A 14639-nucleotide genomic window follows, 5' to 3' on the forward strand; every position below is an offset into this window, starting at 1 on the left:
TCAGTGGGAAGTGTGAGTTAAAGCAATAATAATGAGTTAACACCACAGACCCTCTATAAAGCAGTGGTCGCCAACCTTTCGGACCTCACAGACCACCAGTGGTCCACAGACCACTGGTTAGCTACCACTGCTCTAAAGTGACTAAAATTTTAAGACTGAGTATACCAAAGTGCTGGAGAGGATGTGTAGCAAAGGCAGACTAAAAACCTATATGATCCATTTACATGAAATTCTGTGAACTACAGAATGCCTAGTGACAAATAAATCCATGGTTGCCTGGGAGGGTACAATGGGATGGATTACAGAGAGGTACAGGGCTGCTGCAGGTGATAGAAGATACATTCATTATCTTGGTGGTGATGGTTTCACTGATGTATATATATGTCAAAACTCAGCAAGTTGTACACTTTAAAATGGACAGTTTATTCAACAATTACACTTCAAAACTGAAAAAATTTTAAGAAAAACTTGCATTATGATTTTTATAATTTGCTTCATTTAGGTCTTTTATAATTCTAAGTATGAAATTTTAATTATATATAAGTAGGAAGAGTAACATAACATACAAGTGTCCACTATTCCTGTTAAACAAATATTATACTTTGCCATATTGGTTGCAGATTTTTAAAACTTTTCATGTGTTCAAAGTCCCCTTGTATCCTTCCCCATCAATTCTTCTACTTTCTTAGATTCTGCTCCTTTTGGGCAGTATGTGATTCGCTTTACACTTAGCTTTTCACAAACATACCTGTTGTGTAAAAGTGAACTTTTAGTAGTATCTTTTTGTGGAAAGAATCACTACAGGTCAGATTTTCGGAAATAGAGACAGGACTGTACAGATGAATGGAAAGAGTAAATGAAAGTGGGATAGGAGCTTCATTATTCTGAAGCCAGCTTCTTCAAAGTCTCCTGAAAAAGCTTATGGCTAGAAGAAACTGGAGGAAAAACCAGTTTTGCTAGCAAATAAGCACAGGCAAACATAAACACACCTAGCCAAAAGGAGCTCAAGGTCAGGTTTGATGAGCAATGCCAGAGGCTTGGAAGATGGAAAGTTCCTTCCCTCTCTCCTCCCCACCAAAAAAAGCAGGGGCAGTAGTAGCAGTAGTCACTCTCAGTACTTGTATAGAAGGGATACAGCAAAGGAAAGAAACAAAAGCTGTAGTACCCAAACTGGAAGGCGGCAGGGGGAGGGTCGGCTGGATATGAAACTAGCTACCAAAGGAGGGGCCTTGTCAGTGTTGGTTTCGTGGGAGTGTGGAGGAAGCCAGTCTGCCTGTTGCGCATTCTGTTGGTAAATATTTGTGGAGCCCATGCTTTACTGATTGAGCCTATAAACCTGGTTGTTCGTTATAAAGGGATTTCATGAAAAAATTGAACCATCGTGCAGATACTATATGGAGCTTTAAGTGAAGTCACACAAGACAATATTTGATCCTGGTGCCCAGAGTTTTGTTTTTGAATCAAGTTTTAATTAAGAACTTAAAATTATGGGTTTGTATTACGTTTACAGAAGTATCATGAAATCATGATGTCTTTGTAGTAAGCATTCTCCCAAACTTAACCTCCTCTTGACATAGTGAGAAATATTTTTCCAACAGCCTTTGTTCACATAGATATACTAAGATTAGATGCAGGATAAGAGAGTATTCTCTTATGATCCATTTTAGTAGTAGTAGCAGAAATATTCATATTTCCAATGGAGCTGACTACTCTAGAGAATAGGAAAGTTTCTTGGGAGGAGGTTTTGTTTTTAATCTTTGAGTCACTAAGTAATTTTTTACAAAAATGGCCACATTATACTGTCCAGATAACCAATTTCTGATTAGCTGCTTGTCTAGATTTTGTTACCTATAAATAATACCCACTTAGATCTCTACTTCATATCCCCCACATATGCACACCTTAGACAGGTGTTCCCATACAATCTTACTTGGTACAACCCCTGACTTTTCTCAGCAATATTTTGCACCATTCTGCTTCCCTTTTTCATGTGTTGATCTGAAAATCATTTAATGCTTTTTATTTATAACTGTTTTGCCAACCCTGTTGTAAGGTTCCTCTATTTTTATGCAGTGTGTACTTGACAGATTTGTTGCTGACTGACCATAATCACTAACCACATTTTAAATAGCCAGAAATGATAGTGAAAGAATACATACTAGAGTAGGTGTATGGTAGTTCTTTTTCTCTCTTGTTTCTTTTTTCTTCTCATGTTTGCTGTCATTTACCTATACTCTCCTACGTTATTTGAAACAAGGAGAAATCATTTTTTTCCCTACTTGTCCCTCTGAATACCTGGCAGATTGCACTAAGGAACCATTATTACTACTTCTGTTTTTGTCCTTTATTTATTCTGATTCTGAAACAAGTTCACAAAAGAAGATTCACACAAAATTTCAGAAGGGGTTATCATCCTTGATGGAACTTGGGAAGAGCTAACCACCACCCTCGAGTTTAATACTTTCCCAAATTGTTGGAAAGCAAATAGGAAAACAGGATTACAGACCTACAAAACATCTCCAGAGAAAGGCAAATGTTGTGAACCCTCTGTCTTGTAATTATGTCACTACCTTCTGGAATATTTTCAGAACAAATTAGTAAGGTGACTGCATGTGAATCCTGATACGGAGATGGACAGATGGATGGATATACCTAGAACTTGGTTTTTTACCACGGGCAAGTTTCCTAACACTCCAAGCATATAATCTTCAGCCATAGATATTATGATACTAGTAAATACCTGACCTGCAGGAGATTGTGATATCCTATCTAATAATAGACAAAGATTCAAATTGACCGTACCTTCGCTACACCCACCAGTGGCTAATCAGAATGATATGCAAATTAACTGCCAACAAAGATGGCGGTTAATTTGCATACGTAGGCACCAAGCAGTGGAGCAAAGACTGAAGGCGGCTCCGGCCAGAGCAGTGAGGGCTTGAAGGTGGCTCCAGCCGGAGCAAAGGCCTGGATCCTGGGTGCCGGAGGAAAACCAGTGCCAGCAGCCAAGGGAAGGGAAGGCCTATTGCACGAATCTTTTCATGCAACAGGCCTCTAGTTTAATTTAATATGCTTAGTGTACACCAATATTTCCTTGAAAGTATCTACATCAGGATCAATATAAATTAAAGATTGGAAATTAGTTTATTTGTTAATCCTAATACTAAATCCTGTGCTTTTATCTAATGTTCTCTCCTCTCCCTACCTGCTTAGCACTCTCCCACTCCCCCCCAAAAAAAATTTCAGAGGAGACATTTTTAAAATGAGATACATTTGGGGGGAAGGGGATTATTTAACAAGTAAATAGTATTATTGCCATTACTTTATTGTAATATGTATTCTGTCTTATATGTATTAAAACATATAGGTAACATTTGAATTTTAGACCATTTAAATTGGAATGAAATTTTGTGCTTGTATTAAAAAATGGAAGAAGAAATGTTTTAATTTACAGCTAGTGTTTTAGTAAAAGTTCAGAGTTCATGCTACCTAGAACTTAGCTTGGTTCCTTTTTACTAGCTTAACTGTACTCTGTTTGACTCTTATTTTAATACGTTGTTAGAATTACTGTGTTAAATAATTTCATGTGTACCTGCTATTTAAGAAATTATGTGAACAATTCTGATTTCTTCCACAAGAGGGCCCTCTTAGAGAAGCTTTTCCTTCATTAGGTTACTTCTGTACACCTTTCACGCCAGTTGAACTTTCTCAAAAAGAATTTCAGAGAAAAGATAATTCTTACTAATTTCCTCTCAGCATATATCCTACAAACTAATCCTTTCTGAGATGTTGGTGGGAGGTATTTTGTAAACTTTTTCTTTTTCCCCCTTATGTCTTACATAGATGAAACATTTCTATTGTGTATTAATTGTTAAGGGCTAGACTCTTAAGTAGAAATGTATATAAAGATCTTTTTACTAGCCTAACTGTACATTATCATCTTACATAATTCTATACTCCCTTCTACCCCTTACCCTCCCCCCAAAATATATCTCAACAATTGTGGGGGTGGGGGACAGATGTTATGTGAAGAGGTATATCACAAAAAATGTACTAGTATGTATAGCCCTGGCTGGTGTAGTTCAGTTGGTTGAAGCATCATCCCATATACCCAATGGTTGAGGTTTTGATTCCTGGTCAGGGCACATCCCCAGATTGCAGGTTCAATCCCCTATCGGGGCTTATGCAGGAGGCAGCTGATTGATGTTTCTCTCTCTCTCTCTCCCTCTCTCTCCCTCTCTCTATCTCTCTCTCGCTCAGATTTTTAAAAAATTTTTTTTTTGTTGATTTCAGAGAGGGAGAGAGACAGTCATTGATCAGCTGCCTCCTGCATGCCCCACACTGGGGATTGAGCCTGCAACCCAGTGTGGGGCTTGCAGGAGGCATGCAATGTGCCCTGACTGGGCAATTGAACCATGACCTCCTAGTTCATAGGCCAAAGCTCAACCACTGAGCCACGCCGGCTAGGCTATCTCAGATTTTTTTTAAAAAATTCATTTATTTAAGTGTACCTATAGAAAAAACATCTTCTCTGGTAAAGATTTTATTAGACATATGCCACCAAAGAGAAGGAAATCTTTGAATGAGATTTTGTCCCCCTAAGCACAGAGCCCCAAGTATTCAGCTCAAGGATTTCTTTCCCAAAGTGTTCTAACATTTCATTTAGCAAGGTCCAGAGTACTAGGCAGCAGGAATAGAAGACTTCAGGGGTGTTTAGTTTCTACTTAGCTGTCCCCTTGCTTTACATTTGCCTGAGTGTGATTGTCCCTAGAGAGCAGAGTAGGGATGATTGGGAAACTAACCTTTATTTTTATTTCTCTCAGGGTGTAGAGACTAAGGAATTCATTAAAGGAAACTATAGTACTGTGTGATTAGTATTAAGGCTTGTGTTTTCAGTTCAGTCCAGTATATATCCCTTTACTTTTTACAACATTTTATCTTGGTTTAGTTTATTTGCTATCAAATTTGTATGTTTAAAAATCACCCAAGGACCTTGTTAATAACAGATGTTCAGGCCTCAGCCCCAGAGAACTTAATCAAATAGGTCTGGCATATGGTTGGTGTATCATTACTGTTTTAATAATATACCACCCCAGGTATTTTTTTGTGCACACTGAAGTTTGAGGTTTAATGGAAAGAGTAAGCTAGACCTGTCTTCTTAGAAACCTGCTGACCTATTTCTGTAATCCTGAACAAGTTTCATATTAAGAAACTTGTTCTGAGCCACATCTAGAAAAGGAGATTATATTTTTTTAGATTGTGAGGATTAGATTAATTAACATATATGATAGTGGTTATAACAAAGCTTGGGCCACAGAAGGCATTCCATGATGCCCTTCTCGTTACACGTGAAACTTTTGCCATCTGGCTCTTGCCACTCTGATCTTTTATATCCTTACCTCTCCTCCACACATGTTAGATCTTGTTACATATATAAGTGGATCTTTGAGCTTCCTTGCCTTTACTTGTGTAATCACCTATCCTGGGAATGCCTGCTGCTGCTTGCTCTTTAGTAATTTCATACTTGTCCTTTAAGACCATTCACTTATAGCTTCTGTGACTATGACCTTTCGCATCCCCTACCACTATGTATATACTTTCTTTTGCTTTTCTCTGTTCAATCTCTCCCACTGAGAGGATATAATGAAAAGAGCATGAGTTCTATAAGCAGGCATAGATGTGAATCCTGACAGCCTCTAACTAATTGTGTGAGATTGGACAAGTTGCTTTAATTTCTCTGTCTTTTTATTTTTTATGTGCAAAGTGGGAACAATATTACTGTTCAGTGTTATGAGAAATAAGGGAATAATGTGTGTGTAGCATCTAGCACATAAGCTTTAAATAAATAATAGCTGTTTCTTTTACGGTGATTTTATGTATCTTTCCCCTTTACGTTTCTCTGCTCAGTGCATAATAAAAACTGACATTTAATAGATTCTCAATAATTATTTGGTGAAGGAATGAATGTGTCCATGAATAAATGATAATTATATGGACAGGCATTTGGAAAACTATCAAAGGTTCTACTTACATTTGAGTGCTGAGTTTTCTGATAGGAAGCCTATACACTGTGTATTTCAAATTTCATTAGAGTGAAATTATATATAGCTAAATCAAACTGAGGGAAAGGTAAATAAATTTAAAGTTCTTATGGATTAGAGCAGGGGTCCTCAAACTTTTTAAACAGGGGGCCAGTTCACTGTCCCTCAGACCGTTGGAGGGCCGGACTATAGTTTAAAAAAAAAACTATGAACAAATTCCTGTGCACACTGCACATATCTTATTTTGAAGTAAAAAAACAAAACGGGAACAAATACAGTATTTGTATTTGCATGTGGCCCACGGGCTGTAGTTTGAGGACCCCTGGATTAGAGAAATGTTGTACATGCTGATAAACTTTTAATCTTTACAATAAAAGCAGTCATTTGAGATACGGTTTTCTGATTATTTCCTTATCACAATCAAAATTTAATAACTTATTTGATATGTAATGTAATGTAATTTTATAAAATAGCCCTCTGTTCAAATTTCCAAAATATTTTTTTCTTATAATAGCAACATTTCATTGAGTTGGATGAAAATAGACAGCGATTATTGCAGAAATGCAAGGAGCTTATGAGGAGAGCTAGGCAAGTATGTAACCTGGGTGCAGAGCAGACCGTTCCTCAAGAATATCAAACAGTAAGTATAAAAAGTATATAATGCCACAAGTTAACATTATTTGTAAGCTTAAAATGTGTTAGGCATTGTAATGGCCCATGAAAAACATGATGTTCCATAAAAAATGGGAGATTTTCAACTGAGTATGTAATTTTGCTAAACAAATTTTCTCTACTGTATTCAAACTTGCACCAGTTACTCGTGTTGCTTAGTACTAAAGTTTTTAAAACATGGGTATCACCTTGCAAAATTATTAGTACCATAACATTCATTTTTCCAATGAAAGGTCCCTCCCCCAAGCCACTTTTCAGGAGTAGGATTGGGAAATGGGATGTGGTTTTTCATGGAAACACAGTACCAGTAATTGGTATATAAGAAACAGTAAATAGAGGTGATATTTAGAAAAGCAGGCAAAATGAAAATGTTTTCCTGAATATTGGTTTTTTATTTGGAGTTCAATGGGAACTGAATCTTTAGGGCAAACATTTATTGGTAAGAAAAGGAGAAAAGAGCCTTTCTTTCCATTATATGCTGATATATCACTCAGTAACATGAGAAGATCCTGCCCTTTAGTCCAAATTCCACCAATTATGTAGCCCTGTGACCCTAAGCTTTATCCTACAAGTAGGGATAATACCTTGGCTCCATACCTATCCTCTTAGAATAATGTCACAATGAGAAAATGAATAGAAAATATATTAAGATATCTGACATTTGTATGGATTTTTTTAATTCTTAATTTCAAATGTTACTTATTTCAATAGATAAGAAAATGTCTACTAAGGATATAATGAAATGTCTACAAGGATATAAGTAAAACTGGAAAAAATTAATTGAACTATAATTTTCAAATCCTCAAATGTTTTACTCTATGATATCAGACATAGAAACCACAAAGAGTAGACTGGGTACATAATAAGAATGTAGATTTTTTTAAGACAAATTGAGGAGCTATTATTTCTAAAAATATGCTAGAACTTCTCCAAAATACATTGGGTTATAAAATAAATGTAAATATAATATCTGTAGTAATTTTTCTTTCAGAAAGTAGCATGATTCTATCCTTGATAAGTCATACTGCTTTTGAAAGGAACAAAATTGGGAGATAATTCATACATTCATTAAAAATATGTGTATGTGTATTGAACAAGACAGAGTTCTTTACTGAAAATTATATTCTAGTCTGAATCATGTGGCAGATAAAAAAACAAAACAAATAAAAAGGCAAATAGATGTTGGGTAGGAAGAGGTGCTAAAAATAAAACAAGGTAAGAGGATAGTGTCAAGGAAGGTTCCTTTGAAAAGATACTATTTTAGATGAGTCCTGAGTGAAGAGAAGAAATCAGTCTAGGGAAGATTTGAGGGAGAAAATATCATAGGCAGAAAAAACAGTTCATACAAAGCCCCCAGGACAAAATAATATTTGACACTAGAGGCCTGATACACGAATTCATGCATGGGTGGGATCCCTCGGCCTGGCCATCAGGGCTGGCCGGCCGGCGGGAGAGACTGCGGGAGGTTGGCCAGCCATGGGAGGTTGGCTGGGGGAGTGCACTGATCACCAGGGGGAAGCTCCTGCATTAAGCTTCTTCCCCCTGATGGTCAGTGTGCATCATAGCTACTGGCCGGTTGTCTGATCGTAACGGTCACTTAGGCTTTTATGTATATAGATGTTTTAGAATAAAAGGAATCTTCAGTGGGGCTAGTCCAAGCAAAAAGGAAGACAGTGTCAGGTCATGTATGACCTTTTATACCATAGAAGGAGTTTGGGTTTCATTTTGAGATGGAATATACTAGAGGATTTTAAAGGAGTGATATGACTAACTACTGGAAATATCAGGGGGAACACTTTATAAAATACATGATTGTCTAATCACTATACTATATACCTAAAACCAATACAAGGTAATACTAAAAGTAAACTGTAATTGAAAAAAAAAATGGTTTTAGTAAAAAAATGTTTTAGTAAAATAAAATGAACTTCAAAAAACTTTCTCATCCCATCAAAATTGGCAGAATTTTCTATTAGTATTACTTAATGAACTTTAAACTATTAATTGAAAGAATAAGTAAAAGAGCACTCCTAACTGCTATATGGAGAATAAAGTAAGGCTATAAGACTGGAAGTTAGGGGACAGAAGATTATTGCTGTGGACCAGACAAGAGAATAGAGTCACATGGATTAGGGAGGAAATCCTGGAGACAGAAGCTTATAAATTTGAGGAATTGTTTAGAGACAAAGCCAGCAGGACATTCAAATGGATTTGAGGTGAAGGGTGGGAGAGAGAACCCCTAAATTTTGCCATGAACTGGAATGATGATGAGGAGAAATAGGTTTGCTCAAATTGGTGAGTGAAATAAAGATATCTGTTTTACCATCTTACATTTAAGATGCCTTATTAGAGTTAAGTGACGATATTAAATAAGTGTTGAGCACATGAATTCAAAGCTCAGTGGATAGTCAGATTCAACAAATATCTGAAGTCCTATAGAAGTTGAACTGCTTTCTAAAAGTTAAAAAAACCTTAAGATATTAGATTAATGTAATACCAGGATCTTTTTCAGAGTTCCAAGATTCATTTTGTACCTTGTAGTGTAAGAACTTTGCAGGTTGTGCTGAAAACAAACAAACAAACAAAAAACAGTGTACTGATTGCTTCCCCTTATAGGAAAGTATTTGTTCTGATTTGTCTCTCTGGCATGGATAGTTCTGTGGTGAAATTCTGTCAAATTAATTAGATTCTTAGGATGCTTTTTCAGTACAGTATAAAGTTCTAACTTCTTGCTCTCTTTCAATGCCCCACATATTCTGGACCCATTCTACCAATTCAGCAAGTACCCAACATTCCAAATGGACACAACTCCTCACCCCCCATGGTATGCAGTGCTCATTCTTTTTTCCAAGCTCCTGTCTCCCCTCTGCCTTGCTTTTTCTTAGCCATTTGCTTTAAGGCCCGGAGATGAATTCTGGGCCTCTGAATTCTCCTATTCTCTTGTAGCTCCTGTAGCATGAACTGATACATCCTACTCTAAATTCCATAGCCTATATAATATGTACTGCTTATTTTAATACTCAACATCAGTACACTGCCTTAAGGTATTATCCCGTGTAAGTGTATATATTTTATTTCCTTTAAAAGGTGTAAGCTATTTGAAAGCAAAACCCTGTTTATAATTTCTTTGATTCCTTCTGTGTTAGCATGCTGTTGAACACATGGTGGTAGAGTAGTAGATACTCGGGCCGAATATTTTAACTATTTGAATTTAACTTTTCACTGTACTATCTACAATGATGGATAATTTTTTTCTTCCTTAGGCTTTCCAGGACCTTCCAAACACACTGGATGAAATTGATGCTTTATTAACCGAAGAAAGATCAAGAGCTTCTTGCTTCACAGGACTGAATCCTACAGTATGATTCTTTCCCTATTACCTACTGCAGCCACCACCACCGCCCTCTCCCTACACACACTCATGCACACATAGAGTTTCCTCCAGTACTTGCCTCCCACTCTGTACTAGAGCTCTTGGTAATAATAAGCTAGACAGCAGGAACAATGTGCTTTAAATGCCAGATTTCTGAATCTATTAGAATTTTAAATAGATTCTTCCTAAGGAACACAGTGTTCTGTGCCTTTTCTTTATAAAAAGAATAGTTGGGCTAACCTGAAATGCTGCAGTGTTTATTTTTTTCAGAATAAAGAATGGCATTTTCAGTATGTTATAAGAACATACAAACAATGCAACACATTGGCATTTTCAATTAATGTTTTAATTAATGCAAATTGTCTAATTTTATCCTTTGGTAGATTTATTTTAAAGAAATGATTTTTCCCTGCTAGGTTGTTGAGGAATACACAAAAAGAGAAGAAGAAATCGAGCAATTAACTGAGGAACTAAAGATAAAGAAAGTTGAACTGGATAAATATAGGGAAAGCATTTCACAGGTAATTGTTTTCTTTATCTTTTCTTTTTGTTGTGTTCTTACCATTAATCATATGGACATGTAGAATAATACAAAATGAAATGATATGTTTCTAAGAAAAAGTGCAATGTTTGTTCTTGTGACTAGATTAATACTGATATTAAATTTGTTTTATGTAAAGTATATCAGAATGTAATAACACTTCTTTTAAATTGTGTTTTTATATTGCCTTTATTTGCAGGTAAAAGAAAGGTGGCTTAATCCTTTAAAAGAGCTGGTAGAAAAAATTAATGAAAAATTCAGCAATTTTTTTAGTTCCATGCAGTGTGCCGGTGAAGTTGATCTCCATATAGAAAATGAGGTAAAATTGCTTTTGAAATGTTTCCTGGCAAGTAATTTTAATTGTAGGTACATTGTTATTTACCCTAGATTTATATATGAAAATTTTGCTTACTAAAAAATTGTTCAAAGGAATGAAAGGACCACCAATAGAATTTCATCAGGGTCACTTATGTGTGTATCTGACATTTGAGATTGGTGACTAATACTTGACTCTTTATATCCAGACTTAAGTAATGGTTATTCAGCTGTGATGAGTAAATGCATTTCATTGCCTTACAAATCTACCACTCTCCAAGTTAGCAGAGTCATAAACTGGCAGACATAACTGAAATAAAGTATCATGTCAGTGGTTTCCTTTTGATCAGAATTTAACAGTTCACAAGATGAAAATATTTGAAAATTTGTTAATTTCTTGAGCTATAAGTTTATACATTGCAATTGTTGGTAAAATAATATTATCTTAAGCAATGTGTAAGGAGCCCTAGCCGCTTTGGCTCAGTGGATAGAGCTTCGGCCTGCGGACCGAAGGGTCCCGGGTTCGATTCCAGTCAAGGGCATGTACCGGAGGCAACCAGTCAATGTGTCTCACATAAATGTTTCTCTCTGTCTCTCCCTCTCCCTTCCACTCTCTAAAAACCAATGGAAAATATATCCTTGGATGAGGATTAACAAAAAACAAAAAAATCAAACCCCAGATCTGATCCCAGAGCCTAAACTCTTAACTCTGTTTCTTCAGTGGAAGTGCTATAGTTTTTATGGCATGAAAATTTGATTACTGAGAGCGTTATCAAACCTCTTGACCAGATAAGGCATAATTACAATCAAGTAAGCATAGGGAAACCAACGGTTAGAACGGTAATAGAAATCCCAACCTTTAATCTAGAACCTGTTGCATAGTACCGTTTCTTCTGGATAGTTTCTCTGTGTTTTAAAGGATAACTCACTACCATAGAAGTGATTCTTCGTCTTTTCAGTTCAGTAGTCCTACTTAGCCATGGGCCCTGGAAAATGGACATTCTTATCTCTTCTCAGCCTCTCCCTTGGAATGTTACTATTCTGGGCTCCTCAGTCATAATTCTAGAACTCCTTTTTTAGCCAGACCTTTCAGTGAGATGAAGGAAGGATCCTAGAATGAGCAAAAAGAGTGGGTGGCAGAGCCCAAAACAAAACTAACAATTAGGGCTGTTATAGTTAAGAAATAGTGTAGTTAATAAATTTGTTGTGGAATAAAAGGAATGTATAAATTTAAAAAGTGAATTGAAAGTATTAAAACTTACTGTTTATTAGCTTTGTTTTTGCTTTTGGAGGGCAAAAAGATTGAAGGTGGCGTATTTCTAAAATTTGGTAGCTATAAGGATTTTTATTTATGATTAAGATATTTGTATTTTTATAGAAGTTATTATTGTTAATCTTAGATCTCTGCTGTCCATTATGGTAGCCACTAACTACAATTGGCTATTGAGCACTGAAATGTGTAAAATGTGCTGTAACATTTATGTAAAATGTGTGTAACATTTATGTACAATACATAAATGTTAAAGGCTTAGTATGAAAAAAGAATGTAAAATATCTTTAAACATTTTATATTGATTACATGTTAAAGATATGTTGGGTGTATTGAATTAAATATTAAAATTAATCTCACATATTTTTAATGTAACTACTAGAACATTTTAAATGCATGCATGGCTTGCATTATCTCTCTTGGTCAGTGCTCTCTTAGACCTTAAAAGCTCTATTTTCATTAACTAGTTATTAACCTTTAATTATCAGGTTGCGTTATCTCATTTTTAGGGTAAATCTGAATCTGACTGGTCTAGAAATGACTAATAAGAACAGTAAACAAGCCTTAGAGCAGCCTCATTTTAGGCAAAATATAAAGAACACTAAGTGCATTCATTACTACAGATATTTAACGAGCACTTATTATGTGCCAGGTTTTTGCTAAGTATTGTTTGTATATATTTGATTAAATATAAGTGTCATTTAAAGTATGCATATATTCTCTGCCTACATTTTTCTTCTTAACCTGCTGAAGAAGGGCAGGACACTGAGCCCTCCGTAGTGACATACACAGGTGCTTCGAAGAGAAAACGGCATGATATTCCACTGTCCTAATTATTTGCACCTAGCACTTAAGGAGCTGGGATAGATAGTGCCTTTCCATGACTTTCCACGATGGGGCTCTTCACTTAGTAATTTCAAAAACCCTCGGGGAAAACTACTAAACTTGAAAAGAATGGTATGAGACAAGGAAAAAAGTTATTCTTAATCTGGTTATTTTTCTTACCGAAACAGATCCTTAGAGACCCACTAAAGCTTGTAAATAGCAACTGGTTCTTTAATATTTTATTGGTTTACTTTAAACTGTCATTAAACTTTTAAGTTCTTTCTTCTTATAATTGATTTATTCAGTCTATTTTTATGTAATAGTATGAGGTTATCAAAGATCTCTCATCTTTTATTAACTTTTTTAACATCTTATAGGAAGACTATGATAAATATGGAATTCGAATTAGAGTCAAATTTCGAAGTAGTACTCAACTGCATGAATTAACTCCTCATCATCAAAGCGGAGGTGAAAGAAGTGTTTCTACTATGTTATACTTGATGGCACTTCAGGAGCTTAATAGGTGTCCATTCCGAGTAGTTGATGAAATCAATCAGGTACAGTGATTATTCTTTTACTTGAGTTTTATTTTATCTTATATCTCATAATAAGTTTAATGTAATCATTATTATTGTCATGGTTTAGGGAATGGACCCAATCAATGAACGCAGAGTGTTTGAAATGGTTGTAAATACTGCTTGTAAAGAAAACACTTCTCAGTACTTCTTTATTACGCCAAAGGTAGGTAATAAGTAACCTGAAAGTGTCTCCATCGTGTAGCAGATTTGGTCCTAATATGTACATTTGAGCAGGAACACTCCAGGAAAGGAACTAGAAAGATTACAGTAGTATTTATATTACTAAAGGGGACAAGTTCCAGTGACACCTTAATCAGAAATCTTTTTATGGGAGACAGAAACATAGACATGTCATTATGTTCTAGGACACAGATTTCTTCCTGCTTTTGGCACTTACTCCTCTAGAAAAGTACCTTTTTTAGCACTCACAGGAGAATGCAAAACCCTGGAACTTTGTGGGCTTCCTCGTTTCCTGGGAAGGCCTGTCTTTGGCAACACTTAATGTCACCACTGCCACTACCCTGGCCCAGAGGAAACCATAAGTATCCCAACATCTATTCACAAACTAACTATGATGAAAACAGAATTATCTTTATAGAGAATCTTCTATAAGCTAGAACCATTGCAATGGGAAATTTTCTTTTGTTAGGCCATATACTGTGGGTAAATTATAAAACTGATGTATTCAAAGACATATTTATTGATGTAATCAGATTTTTTTTTTTTAACTAAGTATTCCCACACAAAAAAATTCCATTGGTGAGACCATCCTAAATTCAGATTTTTAGTGAATAGTGTACTCTCTCTCCTTATTCCAGCAGATACTCTGTGGAATAGCCAGATCTGTTAATACCCTATTGTTTTCCAAACACCATGCCCTATACACCAAACCTTCTCTGGTATATACTTTTATCACAATGCCTGACCACAAAAGTTGCTTGAGAAGCGTTTGTGGGAAAAATGAGTAAAAGTGACTATGCAATTAAAATTCTGGAGGACACACTTCTCCAAGGTCTTACCTAAG

General features: G+C 35.7%; 1 protein-coding gene across 2 annotated transcripts in view; it reads left to right on the forward strand.

Moving 5' to 3' along the window:
* SMC5 (structural maintenance of chromosomes 5) overlaps positions 1-14639 on the forward strand; it is a 94469-nt gene that overhangs the window by 77803 nt on the left and 2027 nt on the right. Inside the window, exons 18-24 of one of the 2 annotated variants that reach the window (XM_081103880.1) lie at positions 6556-6681; positions 9493-9537; positions 9977-10072; positions 10503-10607; positions 10827-10946; positions 13415-13594; positions 13683-13778. In XM_081103880.1, the coding sequence (XP_080960006.1) occupies positions 6556-6681; positions 9493-9537; positions 9977-10072; positions 10503-10607; positions 10827-10946; positions 13415-13594; positions 13683-13778 (768 nt within the window). The remainder of the gene's footprint in view (positions 1-6555; positions 6682-9492; positions 9538-9976; positions 10073-10502; positions 10608-10826; positions 10947-13414; positions 13595-13682; positions 13779-14639) is intronic. The other variant, XM_081103881.1, reaches the window with a different exon arrangement.

This window comes from Myotis nattereri (genome assembly GCF_964212035.1).
Source record: "Myotis nattereri genome assembly, chromosome: 12".
Classification (NCBI taxonomy): domain Eukaryota; kingdom Metazoa; phylum Chordata; class Mammalia; order Chiroptera; family Vespertilionidae; genus Myotis; species Myotis nattereri.